This window comes from Triturus cristatus, chromosome 9, assembly GCF_964204655.1.
Source record: "Triturus cristatus chromosome 9, aTriCri1.1, whole genome shotgun sequence".
Lineage (NCBI taxonomy): Eukaryota > Metazoa > Chordata > Amphibia > Caudata > Salamandridae > Triturus > Triturus cristatus.
In genome coordinates this window covers 369,810,213-369,823,512 of record NC_140592.1, presented here as the reverse complement: position 1 = coordinate 369,823,512, position 13,300 = coordinate 369,810,213, and the positions used below count along the sequence as shown (strand labels likewise).

Sequence of the window (13,300 nt, the reverse complement as noted above, 5' to 3'; positions counted from 1 at the left end):
TGAATTATGGTACCGCCATCACCAAATTGAAGGACCAGATAGCGCAGTGGATACGGCTTGCCCTATCATTAGCTGTCAGAATAGCACTAGTAAAAATGGTAATTCTCCCTAAATTTTTATATTTTTTCGTAAATATCCCCATTCCTCTAACATTGGCATTTTTTAAAACACTGCAATCCTGTTTGGTCACCCTAACCTGGGCAGGCAAACAGTCTAGAATTGGCTGGCAGACCCTCACTCGCCCATATGCCTTAGGCGGATTTAACGTGCCGGACCTATATTTATATTATTTATGTGCCCAAGCCCACTTTGCTCAATATTGGTATCAAATTCACAACCTTATTGCACATGTGGTGGTAGAGGCAGTTGACGCCCACCCTATTTCCATCAACGCTGTGCTCCTACACGAGTGCAAGGTGCCGAACCTCAAAACTGCCAGCCCAATGGAGAGTACAATCAGAGCCTGGAACACGCTAGCAGCACGAGCGGGTAAATTGCCAATATACGCACATAATTTACCATTACTGTGTCACCACTCACTATCGGTTACGAGTGAAGCGAGAACATTAGCGATATTACAAGAGGCAGGTCTCCATAATATAGGGGATGCCTTCCCCACGGGGGAGTTTCTATCACTAGAGACATTCATCAACGGCCGTCCGGGTAACCTGATGCCACAATTTGTATACCATAGATTAAGACTGGCCATGAAAACACTATATCCTAGTTTCCCACGGGAACCGCCGGAGCTATTGTCGCTGCGAACCATGCTGGGGTGAAAAGATAGTAAAAACTTGATAACAAATCCGTACAGAACTGCGCAAAACGAAATGTCTACCTCAATAGATAGCGCCAGGGAAAAATGAAATGCAGTGTTGAACACACAACTCACGCCTGAAGACTGGGAAACATGCTGCAGATTATTAGATAAACTTGCATCTAACTGTAATTTAAAGATTATACACTTTAAATACCTGCAACAGGCTTATTTCACCCCACAACAATTATATAGGTTCGGGCTGCAACAGGATGCAAAATGCAAACGCTGTAAAGAGGATGATGCAGATTTTATTAACCTCGCTTGGCTCTGCAAACCTATAGCAATGTACTGGTGACAGATAACAGGCATACTGACTGAGATGATAGGGGTGGAGATTACAGGTACACCGGAATTATGTCTATTAGGCCTGCTGAGAACAATACACGGGCCGCACCGTAAGCTAGCAGCGGTTGCCCTTTTACTGGCTAAACTCTGAACATCAATCTGTTGGGGCGGGAAAAAGGTGCAGCATAAAAAAGACTGGCTACGTGATATGGCCTACTGTAAAACACAGCTGGAAACCTATGAAGAAGAGCTACCTGAAGCCTCACGACCGTGAGATATCTGGACCCCATGTTGTTTACATGATGACCACAAACTGAGATCTAACGGGCTAAGATATACAAATGTGGGGATAGTATAATATAATGTGGTTGTTAGCACATGCTCTTATCTCTGTCTAATGTTAGATACAAAGTGGTAATGGCTTCCCACAATAGTCAAATGGACTATGTTCAGATCAAGGAGTCAAACTAAATGGAGATTATTTTTACTGTTATTGTTTCTGTTTATGCACAATATTTGTCACTGCATTGCACAGTGAAACCATATGCTATGTACTTGGACATGTGTAACTTTTGCAATGTGAAATTGTAACAAAAGTCTTTAGTGTTATGAAAATCAAGAAAAAGAAAATAGTAAACCTTTTCTGCAGGACCGCATCATGCGCTAGGATTTCCTTGGAAAGAAAGAAATCTTGTTAGATATATTTAATTGTATGCAGCTTTATTTTATTTTCCCTGGAGGGTGCTGCTAAATATTGAGCCATGAGAATCGAAAACTGTTTTTCTAGCTGAGACTTTTCTTCATTCTCTTTTCGCCTTTTGTATGCATTATAATTAATTACTTACCCTCGAAAAAATGCCTTCAGAGCCCCCCAGACTTCAAAGATCGAGGCTGTATCTTTATTGCGTTTCCAGAAATCCTCTAGTAACAAGCGCATGCCAGCCACCCATTGCTCGTCCACTAAGAGAGACTTGTCCAATGACCATCTAAACTCAGTTCGAACTTGAGATTGGATTTGAAATTAGACTGAAATTAATGCATGGTCAGAGAAACTATTTTCAATGATCTCAGATTTGGTGCTCAAAAGAGCATGCGAGACGAGAAAAAGGTCATTTCGTGAAGAAGAAGAATATCGCTTCGAGTGACAAGTAAACTTCTTCTCTTGAGGAAATCCATAGCACCAGCAGTCAACAAATCTAAAATCCCATATCAACACCTGACAAAGCCTGATGGATTTCGATTTAGTTTGAATTTTCTGGGGTCGTGATGAATCAATGGTTGGATCAATTAGCAGGTTGAAGTCCCCCCCAATAACCAAGTATCCTGCTTGAGCAGCGGCGAAATCATATAGTGACTGAAGCGTCTCGGTGATTCTTCTATTGGGCCATATAAGCAATATATTAAATATATAAAATAATATATAAAATTAAATAATTGGTTGCAAATCTCAATCTGCAACCAAAGCCATCTTGCGCTATTATCCCCCTGGACAAATATAATATCCCCCTGTATCCTTTTACTAACTAATATGGCTACTCCCCTAATGGCCGCACTTGCTGAGGCATAAAATTCATATTGAACAAAGGCAGGGGTTTTATCCCTTGGCGCACCCTCCTTGCAAGAGTCTCCTGTAAAAAAAATTATGTCGGCTTGAAAGGACTTAAACCAGGCCAACATTGAGCTGCGCTTTAGTCTATTATTAAAACCGTTTACATTACAGGAAATCTTTAATGATCTAGCAGTCATTTAAGAATAGGAATGAAAAAATATATATTGTCTCGATCCCTTGGATTTATATCGAAAATTAGCTACATTTGATTTTTCCATTCCCCGTACCCCATGAACCCAACTCCCCTCACCCCCCCCCCCCCCCCCCCGCTAAAAACTTGTCAATAATTTCAGAAATACTGGGGAAATTTCTTTTTGACTGTTTTCATCTGCTTGAGTATTTACTTTATTTCATTTCAATGCTAGGAACGTTTTATGGATCACTGCATCCAAAATAAAATTAATGAACTGGAAACTGGACAAAGGAGAAAAAATGACACAGTTCATCACTACCATATAGTCTAGCAATTCTTTATTTTGTGAAACTTTCACAGTGCTGATGGTCGTCGACACAAAGCCTTTCGTGATTTCTGAACCCTGGCATACTAATACAAGGTAGGAGTCAAGTATGTGTAAGCAAGGTTGTGACAATACCGCCCAGGTATTGACAGATTGACAGAATTAACCCTCTGGAACCCAACTTGGAGGCCCACGTGATTTTTTTTTTTTTTTTACAAACTTACTGTCCTTAACCACCACAATTAACTTTCATTGGGTCCTGAAATTCCTCTTGTACCGACCCTCATAGCACTTTGCATTTGTATAGCGCTTCCTACCCCACTGCAAGGCTCAAAGCACATTATCAGACAGGAAGGAATGTAAAGTATGGGAGTGGAGAGAGTCGGGTTTAGGCTTTCTTTGTGAAACAAACATCGGAGATTGCCAACACTATGACATTTTAGAATGGCAGTAAAGCTTAATAAATTCCATTGGCATAAGTACCTTTTTTCAGAATAGGAATTTTGTTTCCTTCAGGTGAAACCTCTTCCCCTCTCCCTTTTCCAGGCTAGGAAAGTGAAGGCCTTCATTGCCTGGAAAGCCACTTTTCTCTGTTTTTCAAAGAAGGAAGGGTCTGCTGTGCCTAAGAGTTTTACTCATTATGGCACATATTTATGAAGCCTTTGTGTTGTCTTTGCAAGGCAATGCAAGGACCATGAAAAGGCTTCAGTAATATTTACAAAGCCAAGCAAGAACTGATTTGCGTGCCTTGCGTGGCTTTATAAAGAAATGTTAAGCAAAGCAACAGCTAGCGCTGCATTATGTTACATGTCAACTTGGGAGGCGTTCCATGGGAGTTCCCATGCATTCACCCATGGATTTTGTCACATTCACAGATTTTCAAAAGACTTGTAAACCTGAGAATGTGTCAAAATGCTATGCCTTCCCAAGTGTGGCGTAACAAGGAGAAATATCTTTACTACTCTCGTTCTTTCCTCTTTTCAAATGTGCTGCATTTCACACTACACACAGAAAGAGGAAAATGCCTCCACTTATTTTTTTGTCAGCAAGGTGTCCTGCTTTAGTACAGGAATCCTTGCCCCAAAGTGCAAGGGTGCCTGCACAAGGAGAGAGCAGTAATGTTCCATATCCTTATAAAAATGGAGTATTTCTGTTCTCTCCCTTTCACGCAACACACTGCACCAACTTTGCTTGCTGACCTGCTTTGCGTGAAAGTTTAGTAAATGTGCCCTGGTATGTCTATGGGAAAATACATTACTACATAAGGGCCGGAATAGCATCTTTTTCAAGGACAGGGAAGCTCCTGGGAAATGCATGGTGGCCCACCATGAAACATCAAAATCTACTTCCACCCTTACATTTGAGATGGAGGAACATCGACCAAATTGATGGAGTCTACATTTTCATAGGTACAGAACTGTAAAATGTTACAAGCACAATATTTGATTCAAGGAAATTAAATGTATGGTCGCATACAGCCATTTTGTTCTCAGTAGCCACTTGGGTGTGGAAAATAAGAATCTCAGTTTATAAATAGGCCCTGGACACCATCTCCACGACAGAAACTGCTGATTAGTATGAGAATTCGACATGAACAAAAGGTATATGGCCACCATAATAGTGAGCATACACCAACACGCCCTTGTAATCTCCATAATCCAGTAGTTAAATTAGAGTGCGCCTATTAATGAAGAATCTATCACAATTGTGGGGTTGAAAAGAAGGGGAAAATTAAGGTCCTAAGAGACTAGGTTATGACTTTTCAAGCAGCCTGTTCTTCCATAGAAAGGTAAATCATCATTTCTATGAGTCTAGCTACAAACAATTTTCCTCCCTTTCCTCTCTACACACATCCCGACTCCTCTCTGTCCCCCAGATATGTCAATAACCGCTTAAGAGTGCTAGAATATATTCCTGCTATGGGTCAATTGTAGAATATAGCACTAGATGCATGCCAACAATGATTTGATCAATTCCTTTAGTTTTTTTTTTTAATAAAAAAAACAAATTAATGGAATATGAAGACTAAACTTCACTTGCAAGGGATGAAGACAGGAAACAAAAGTGAGAGGAGAATCCCTGAGAACATGCAGCAAAGAGCTCCAATCCCGGATAGGTTTTCCATCAATAGTTCTCCTCCTGAAGGACTTTTAGAAGGCATGTTTGGTTGTATCATTCCACCACATGTGAGTCTATCAATGCTGAAGCCACGGATTTGAATCTGTGTATGGAGCATACATAATTGCTGGTGTGTCGTCAAGGGGCAATCCATTGAATAGGGGTGAGCTTATGACTCAGATGTGCATCTCCTTTAAACTGGCCCCTAAAAGCCTCTGTACAGTTCAAATAAGGATGGAACCCCTGTTCCCAAACCTTCTAATTTCTGAAGGCCATCAATTACCCCAAGAGAAGCAGAGAGGACCAATGTACCTCCATAGAAAGCAGAGTAAAACTAAAGAGAAAGGGAAGGACAGTCTTTCAAAGCGGAGTCTTACTATTGGCACATCTGTACAGATATGGGGGAATCTGGAGAGCCACGCCTCTATTTTAGTTGTAACTCAATCTGACACAAATCATAAGTCTTGAGTGGGGCACTGTGGATGGAGATTAGTCGCCCACGGCTTTGATTCAGATGGCTGATCATAAATACATTCAGTATTGGTGGTATGTCCCAAGGCATGGCCACGCTGTAGACTGCGGTGACCAGAGAGTCTTTTGGAGGATGGAGTTAAGATGCATCTCTGCTCCGCTCTCTTTGGTTCCATTGCACCGAGAGTACACTGCAAGGCCGGTCACTCGCCAGGCTGAGGGGCAACACTGGCGATGGAGGGGATAATCTTAGTGTAGATGTCAATGCCCTTCAGGAAGATCTGTTCATTCAAATACTCGTTGTGGTCATGCAGCAATATGGGTGTTCTATTCATGGGTGAGAAGCCAATTGCAGGGAGACCCACCTACAACACAAACAATACAAATAGTATCAGGTTTTTCATAGCACACATTTGATTTGCATTGATTTATACAGGTACATACATGTGTATTTGTGAAACATATATATATTGGTGTAATAGATTAATAAAAACATTCTGCACCAGTGAATTGGAGTCCGTACTCGTCCTTCCCGATTGAGGGGAAATGAAAGGAGTGAAGAGATATATATTTATATATATATATATATATATATATATATATATTATCTACTGGCGGTCGCCAGTAGATAGTTATAGTTAGGACCCATAGGAAATCCGCAACATTCTATTTGGAATAACTTTGGCGCCGGTTGACGAATCCTCGCAAAATTTTCAAAATAGGTGGGGCGCTCCGCTCCGCTCCTACCCTGAAAGTCTCGGGGGGATTCGTCAAGCGGGGGCAGAGAAAAAAGGGGGGTCCCAAAACACGTTTTCCCCATGCAATTTTCCATAGGGACCTTTAGTCCAAGGTACAGCCCGAACGGCTGAACAAAATTACTTGAAATTTGGCAGAGAGGTAGTCCTCAGCTCAGGGAAGTGCCTTTTGCAGGTCTGGTGTCAATCTGTTCAGTAGTTCCTGAGAAAATCAAAAGTAAAATCATATATATATGTGGGCGGAGCCTAAACACACATCTCATCCTGAGATCTGATTGGCTGTCAGCACTTCATCCAAGAAGTGTTGGCAGCCATCTTGGGACCAATATACATGATAGCACCTCATTAAAAAGCACTGCAGTTAATAGAAGGTTTTAAGACTTTAGTTACATTATAAATCATTTGTTGATGGTACCATACTCATTTTAGGAATTGTGGTATGTTCTAAGGTGATTTCACCATGTGAAAAAGCCTTCTGCTGGGATATCATGATTGAGAGAAAAATATTTTCCCATGCTTTTCCCACAGAGGTTTGGAAGGTGATCTATAAGCTAAACTGAGAGCTTATTTCCTGTAAATTCACATTATCTTTCTCAGTCATGTGAGAATGAAGTCTGACATTCTCAGTAAAACATGTACATCCAACAAGGGCAGAGACTGTCAGTTGATTACTTTGTGTTCTACTGCAGCTTCCCAGAGTGTTCCAAGGAACAACTAGAGCGCTAACAGTCCTACTTATGATAAACGTATGGCACACCTGATTGGAATAAACTGGTAACACTTAAAACATTTAATTTAAAAAGGAACATTTTGAGTGACTTCTCAAATCCTCTTCTATTTCATTAAAAAATTCTAACATGCAGACTGAAACATCAATCAATCAATCAATCAGTGACACTTGTAAAGCGCGCTACATACCCGTAGGGTCTCAAGGCGCTGGGGGGGGGGGGGGGGGGGGAGGGGGGGGGTGCCGCTACTGCTCGAACAGCCAGGTCTTCAGCTTCTTCCTGAAGGAGAGGTGGTCTTGGGTCAGGCGCAGGTCGGTAGGGAGGGAGTTCCAGGTCTTGGCGGCCAGGTAGGAGAAGGACCTTCCTCCTGTAGTCGCTCTTCGGATGCGGGGGACGGCGGCGAGGGCGTGGTTGGCTGATCGGAGGTGGCGTTTGGGAGCGTGGAAGTTGACTCGGCTGTTGAGGTAGCTCGGGCCTTGGTCGTGTAGGGCTTTGTGTGCGTGGGTGAGGAGGCGGAAGGTGATTCTTTTGTTGACGGGGAGCCAGTGAAGGTCTCTCAGATGTCCGGAGATGTGGCTGGTTCGTGGGATGTCGAGGATGAGTCTGGCTGAGGCGTTCTGGATCCGCTGGAGTCTCTTCTGGAGCTTGGCGGTGGTACCGGCGTAGAGGGCGTTGCCGTAGTCCAGTCGGCTGGTGACGAGGGCCTGGGTGACGGTCTTCCTGGTCTCGGTGGGGATCCACCAGAAGATCTTCCGTAGCATGCGTAGGATGTTGAAGCACGCCGAGGAGACGTTGTTGACTTGCCTGGTCATGGAGAGGGAGGAGTCCAGGAGGAAGCCCAGGTTGCGTGCATGGTCTGTCGGTTTGGGTGCGGTGCCCAGGGCGGGAGGCCACCAGGAGTCGTCCCAGGCGGAGGGTGAGGAGCCCAGGATGAGGACCTCCGTCTTGTCCGAGTTCAGTTTCAGGCGGCTGGTCGTCATCCACTCGGCTACCTCTTTCATCCCTTCGTGCAGGTTGGATCTGGCGGCGGCGGGGTCGTTGGTCAGGGAGAGGATCAGTTGGGTGTCGTCGGCGTAGGAGATTATGCTGAGGTTGTGTTTGCGTACGATGGCCGCGAGGGGGCTCATGTAGACGTTGAAGAGGGTGGGGCTCAGAGATGATCCTTGAGGGACGCCGCAGGTGACTTCGGAGGCCTCTGACTTGTACGGTGGTAGGCGGACTCTCTGTGTTCTTCCGTCGAGGAAGGAGATGATCCAGTCCAGCGCCTTGTCCTGGATTCCGATGTTGCTGAGGCGCCGTACTAGGGTGCGGTGGCAGACCGTGTCGAATGCCGCAGAGAGGTCTAGGAGGATGAGGGCCGCTGTTTCTCCATTGTCCATCAGGGCTCGGATGTCATCGGTGGCGGCGATGAGGGCGGTCTCTGTGCTGTGATTGGCTCGGAAGCCGGACTGTGAGGGGTCGAGGGATCCGTTTGTCTCGAGGAAGGCGGCCATCTGCTTGTTGACGGTCTTCTCGATGACTTTGGCTGGAAACGGGAGGAGCGAGATGGGGCGGTAATTCTTGAGGTCGGTGGGGTCCGCTGTAGGTTTCTTTAGTAGGGCGCTGAGTTCGGCGTGCTTCCAGCTCTCAGGGAAGATGGTGGTGTCGAAGGAAGTGTTGATGATGTCTCGCAGGTGGGGTGCGATGACAGCGTCGGCCTTGTTGAAGACGTGGTGAGGGCAGGGGTCGGTCGGTGATCCGGAGTGGATGGAGTTCATCGTGCGGATGGTGTCTTCGGTGCTGATCGGGGTCCAGGCGTGGAGGGTGGTGGTGGGGGGTGGTTGTTCGGTCGTGGTGTGCGTTGGTTGGTTGTTGAAGCTGTTATGTATGTCCGCGATCTTGTTGTGGAAGTATGAAGCGAGGGAGTTGCAGAGGTCTTGCGATGGGGTGATGTCGTTGTTTCCTGCGCTGGGGTTGGAAAGCTCTTTCACGATGTTGAAGAGTTCCTTGCAGTTGTGTGCGTTGTTGTCCAACCGGTCTTTGAATGCTGTTTTCTTGGCGGCGCGGATCAGCTGGTGGTGTTTCCATGCACTTTTAATACCAGGAGCAGACTTCCATGGTGAACAGTAGTTTTACTACAGTGATCTAATGAGTAACTAGAGTGCTAACATTCAGAATTTATGGCCAATGTGTGACATATCTGAATACCTTCATGATGGAATCAAAGTAAAAAACTGAAAGCATTTCCTACTGAGGAGACTGCAGTACATGAGGAAATTAGGAAACTTCATAACAAATAAATCTCCCAAGATGGCCACCGGAGACAAAAGAGCCCAAATGTAGCCCAAAATCACCCAGATGTAGCCCAAATATAGCCCAATGACAGAAGTGTGCAAAACACTTATTATTTTGTGTTTTTGCAGTGTTATATAGTGCAGACTTGTCAGGTATTGGAGTGCTTTACATGAGCATTGGTTACATCACACAAGAACAAATTAATTTTGGTTGTAGACATGGGGAGACTAAGTGATTTGACCAGAATCACAGAATGTCGAGCTGAAGCAGAAACTCCAACCTGGTTCCCCAGTTGCAAAGTCTGCAGTTCTGGAAGTAACACCACATCCTCTCCCCTAAGTGCAACATTTAATCAAGTGGTCAACTGGATAAAAAAAACATAAAGATAACAAATAATTTAAAAGTGCTTTGTCGCTATTTGAAAACTCAGAAAATATGTCCTTATTTTAGTCTTTTAGAGCACTAACCATAATTTTGATGCCAATAAGACCCTCTCATATATGTAATTTCTAAAGGAAATGCTCTAGATATTACAGTTTTGATTACATCAAGATGACGTCAGGCGTTCCACACTTTTGTAATAAATATAGAATGTTAGCAATCTAGTTGTTCATTAGGATACTGTTGAGAGGCAGAGGCCAGGGGCACCGACTCTGAAAATTGAAGGCAGGTAGGAGGGTGCAAAGGCAACAATTTAACCACACTGAGCAGGCAGGAAGGGCCGTGGCAGCTCAACAGACTATGGAGGGCAGTGGAAAGGGGGGCAGGGGCAACAAACCAACAATACAGGACTTGCAAGAGAGGCTGTAGCAATGTAATAGACCATTGTGGGCAGAAGGAAGAGGCAATGGTAGTACAACCATACATGCCAACAGACCCGATTCAGCCAGGAAACGTCCAATGTTTTTAAGCTCAAATGGGCTTTATTTGATCTGTCTCCTGTCTACAATCTCCTCTTTTTCAATGTAACTCAAAGGGGAAAATCAATACCCCAGTTGTTTTTCAAAATCTCCCTCTTACCAAGCTCAAAATGTTCGCAAGTATGGTACATTGGATCATGGAAGGAAAGGGGGTAGGGACATGGACTTGGATAACAGAGGACAGGAGGGACATGGAGAGGTGCACCAAACTGACCCTGCAGGGCAGGCATCAGGGTTTGCAGCAGCACAATACACCACACAGGGCATGCGGGACGGGAGTGCAGCACAACAATCCATAGAAAGCAAGAGGGAGGGAACAGGACCATGCACATGGACAACAGAGAACAGAGGGGCAAGAGGCAATGGTAGCTAGCTGACCATAATGGACAGACAGGAGAGAAAGCTGCAGCATAACAGAGCATAAAGGGCAGGAGGGACGGATCAGGGGCATTACAATGTAACAGACAAGCCAGGAGGGAGGGAGTAGGGGTCTGCACATGTAAACAGAGGGCTGGGGGCAAGGGGGCAGGGCAGGAGCAGCAAGATAGCCATGGAGGTCAGGCAGGATGGGCACTAGAAGCAAGACACACCATGAAGAGCAACAGTGAGACTGTGATGGCATACACACAGACCATGGAGGGAAGGTGGGAGGGGGTCAGGGGCAGCTAACTGACCACACAGGGAAGGTGGGAGGGGCCATGGCAGCACAGAAGACCATGCATGGCAAGTGGGAGGGTTAGTGGCAGCACAATGGCTATGATGGGTAAGAAGGAGGGTGCAGGGGCATGCACAAAGGACGATGGAGGATAGAAGGGAGGGTCAGGACCTGTGCACAGACAAGAAAGTTCAGGGGAAGGGGCCTCACAACAGACCGCACGGGACAGGCAAGAGGAGCAGTTGCAGCACAACAGACCAGGGAGGGCAGAAGGGTGTGGCAGTACAATGGACCGTGTAGGACAGGAGGAAGAGGATAGGGGCATGGCATGTGGACAGGCAGGGTGGAGGTGACAGGGACAGGTTACAGTCATCTGACAATGCTAGCCAGGTCGGAGGGGAGTGGCAGCTCAACAGAACACTCAGAGTAGATAGGAGTGGCAGGTCCATGGAACATGGTGGGCAAAAAGGATGGAGCAGGGGCATGCACAAAGACATCGGAGGGCAGGGGGAAGGAGAATAGGGGCAGCAAGCTAAGCACAGAGTTTAAGCAGGAGGTCAATGATGGGGCATAGAATTGGGCAATGGAGGGCAGGAGGAGTGGATTGGTACATCATACTAAATTGAGGGCAGTGGCAGCACATCAGACCATGCATGGCAGGAGGGAGGAGCCTAGTCCATGGATTCACACAACAGAGGATAGGGAGGAGGGGGATGAGGCAGCAAGCTAACTGTTCAGAGAAGGCGGGTATTAGGAACTTTATAGTTTTTAAAACGTGTGGCTGTGCAAACTACTTAAAATATGAACAAGTATGCAGCATAATCTCACTTTTATTCAGGAAGAAGAGGACGTTTGTGACGGACTCCAGGCTCACTTGGAAGAAACACCCCCTGACCCTCCACCCCCTATCGCAAAATGTAATGCCCGTGAAAAGGGTAGGTGAACACAGTGTTATATAGAACATAGTCCTGACAGCACGATTGAAAATGAAAACTAAATATAGTGTATGGTATAAACTATGCACCAAACAGTGTGATATAAGATGAACCGGGCGTGAAATATAATATGCAATACATTGTGCGCAATGACAGCTTCATTGGAGAGCGCGAGATAGCACAGGCACTAGCGCGTGCTATGCGATATGCGCCTTGGAGTGTAATATGCACAGGGCAGTGTTGTGTAACCTAACTAGTCTCTAAAGTTGTAATATAAAATATGTGCTGGGGAGTGTAACGTTGCATATGCACTGTGACAAAGATATGGATCCCAGATTGTAATATGTATGGCATAGCACTGTGCGTTATAACATAGGCATCGAGGAAGGCACGTTAGATGGGGCAATATAACCCGTGCGAAGACAAGTGTGGCATGACATAGTCATAGCATATGCACTAGCTGGTGGAATACAACACAGAGGTGTGTGGCACTTGGCAGGCAATGGTGGGTGTAACACAGCATTGGGCTCTGCCAGGAGAGCGCTGTGACTCTCAAGTGATGTTCGTCCCCTTTCCAGAGAGTAAAATAAAAAGTATTACACATCCGGCAGTGGATGTGTGTTTTATTAACCGTGAGGGGGGTTTCTTGCATAGTTTTGGTCGAATTTTTGACGAATCCCCTTTGAATGGCTTGGTGTGCATGTGTATTAAATGTGCCCGTCAATAGCTACCCATGTTTGTATAAATAAACGACAAGGGTGTCTACCGGGATTAGGCACGGTAGGGCATCAGACATGTCAGAGCTTCACTAGTGGTGTAAATACATTCCACGTGGATTCATTGTATGCATAGTCGCCTTTTAATGAATATCACGCAAATCGTCATGGTGATAGGTATGTACGGTTTGTCCAGCATGTCCTAGGTGTGTCTATAAATATATATTTTTTAAAAATAATAAAAAAAACAGTGGCCGGCCCTGGGGATTGGGGTCAAAAAAATATAATTAGGAGACAGGCCCTGGGGGATGGAGTCATCAGGGCCAATAAATTAGAATAAGAAGGGGAACCACACAGCCCCCCTTCTTAAACAATTAAAATAAATAAAAAAACTGCCATTGTGCCGGAGGCCACGCCCCCTCCTTGCAGCACTCTGCAAACGCGCCCCTGGCAAGTTGTAAGTTGGGGAATTAATTCCTCTTCAATACTGAGGGTCCCTGAGGGCCATATAGCCCAACAGGCATCTCCAGTATGCGCCAGGGAGCTGCGCTGCAGA

The 13,300-nt window shown here is 45.4% G+C and overlaps 1 protein-coding gene across 2 annotated transcripts in view; it reads right to left on the bottom strand.

The window, feature by feature from the left end:
* Positions 1–3,168: 3,168 nt before the first annotated feature.
* ACY1 (aminoacylase 1) overlaps positions 3,169–13,300 on the bottom strand; it is a 134,556-nt gene continuing 124,424 nt past the window's right edge. For both annotated transcript variants that reach the window (XM_085625181.1, XM_085625182.1), the window contains exon 15: positions 3,169–6,126. In XM_085625181.1, coding sequence (XP_085481307.1) covers positions 5,965–6,126 — 162 coding nt within the window. In that variant the 3' untranslated portion in view covers positions 3,169–5,964. The remainder of the gene's footprint in view (positions 6,127–13,300) is intronic.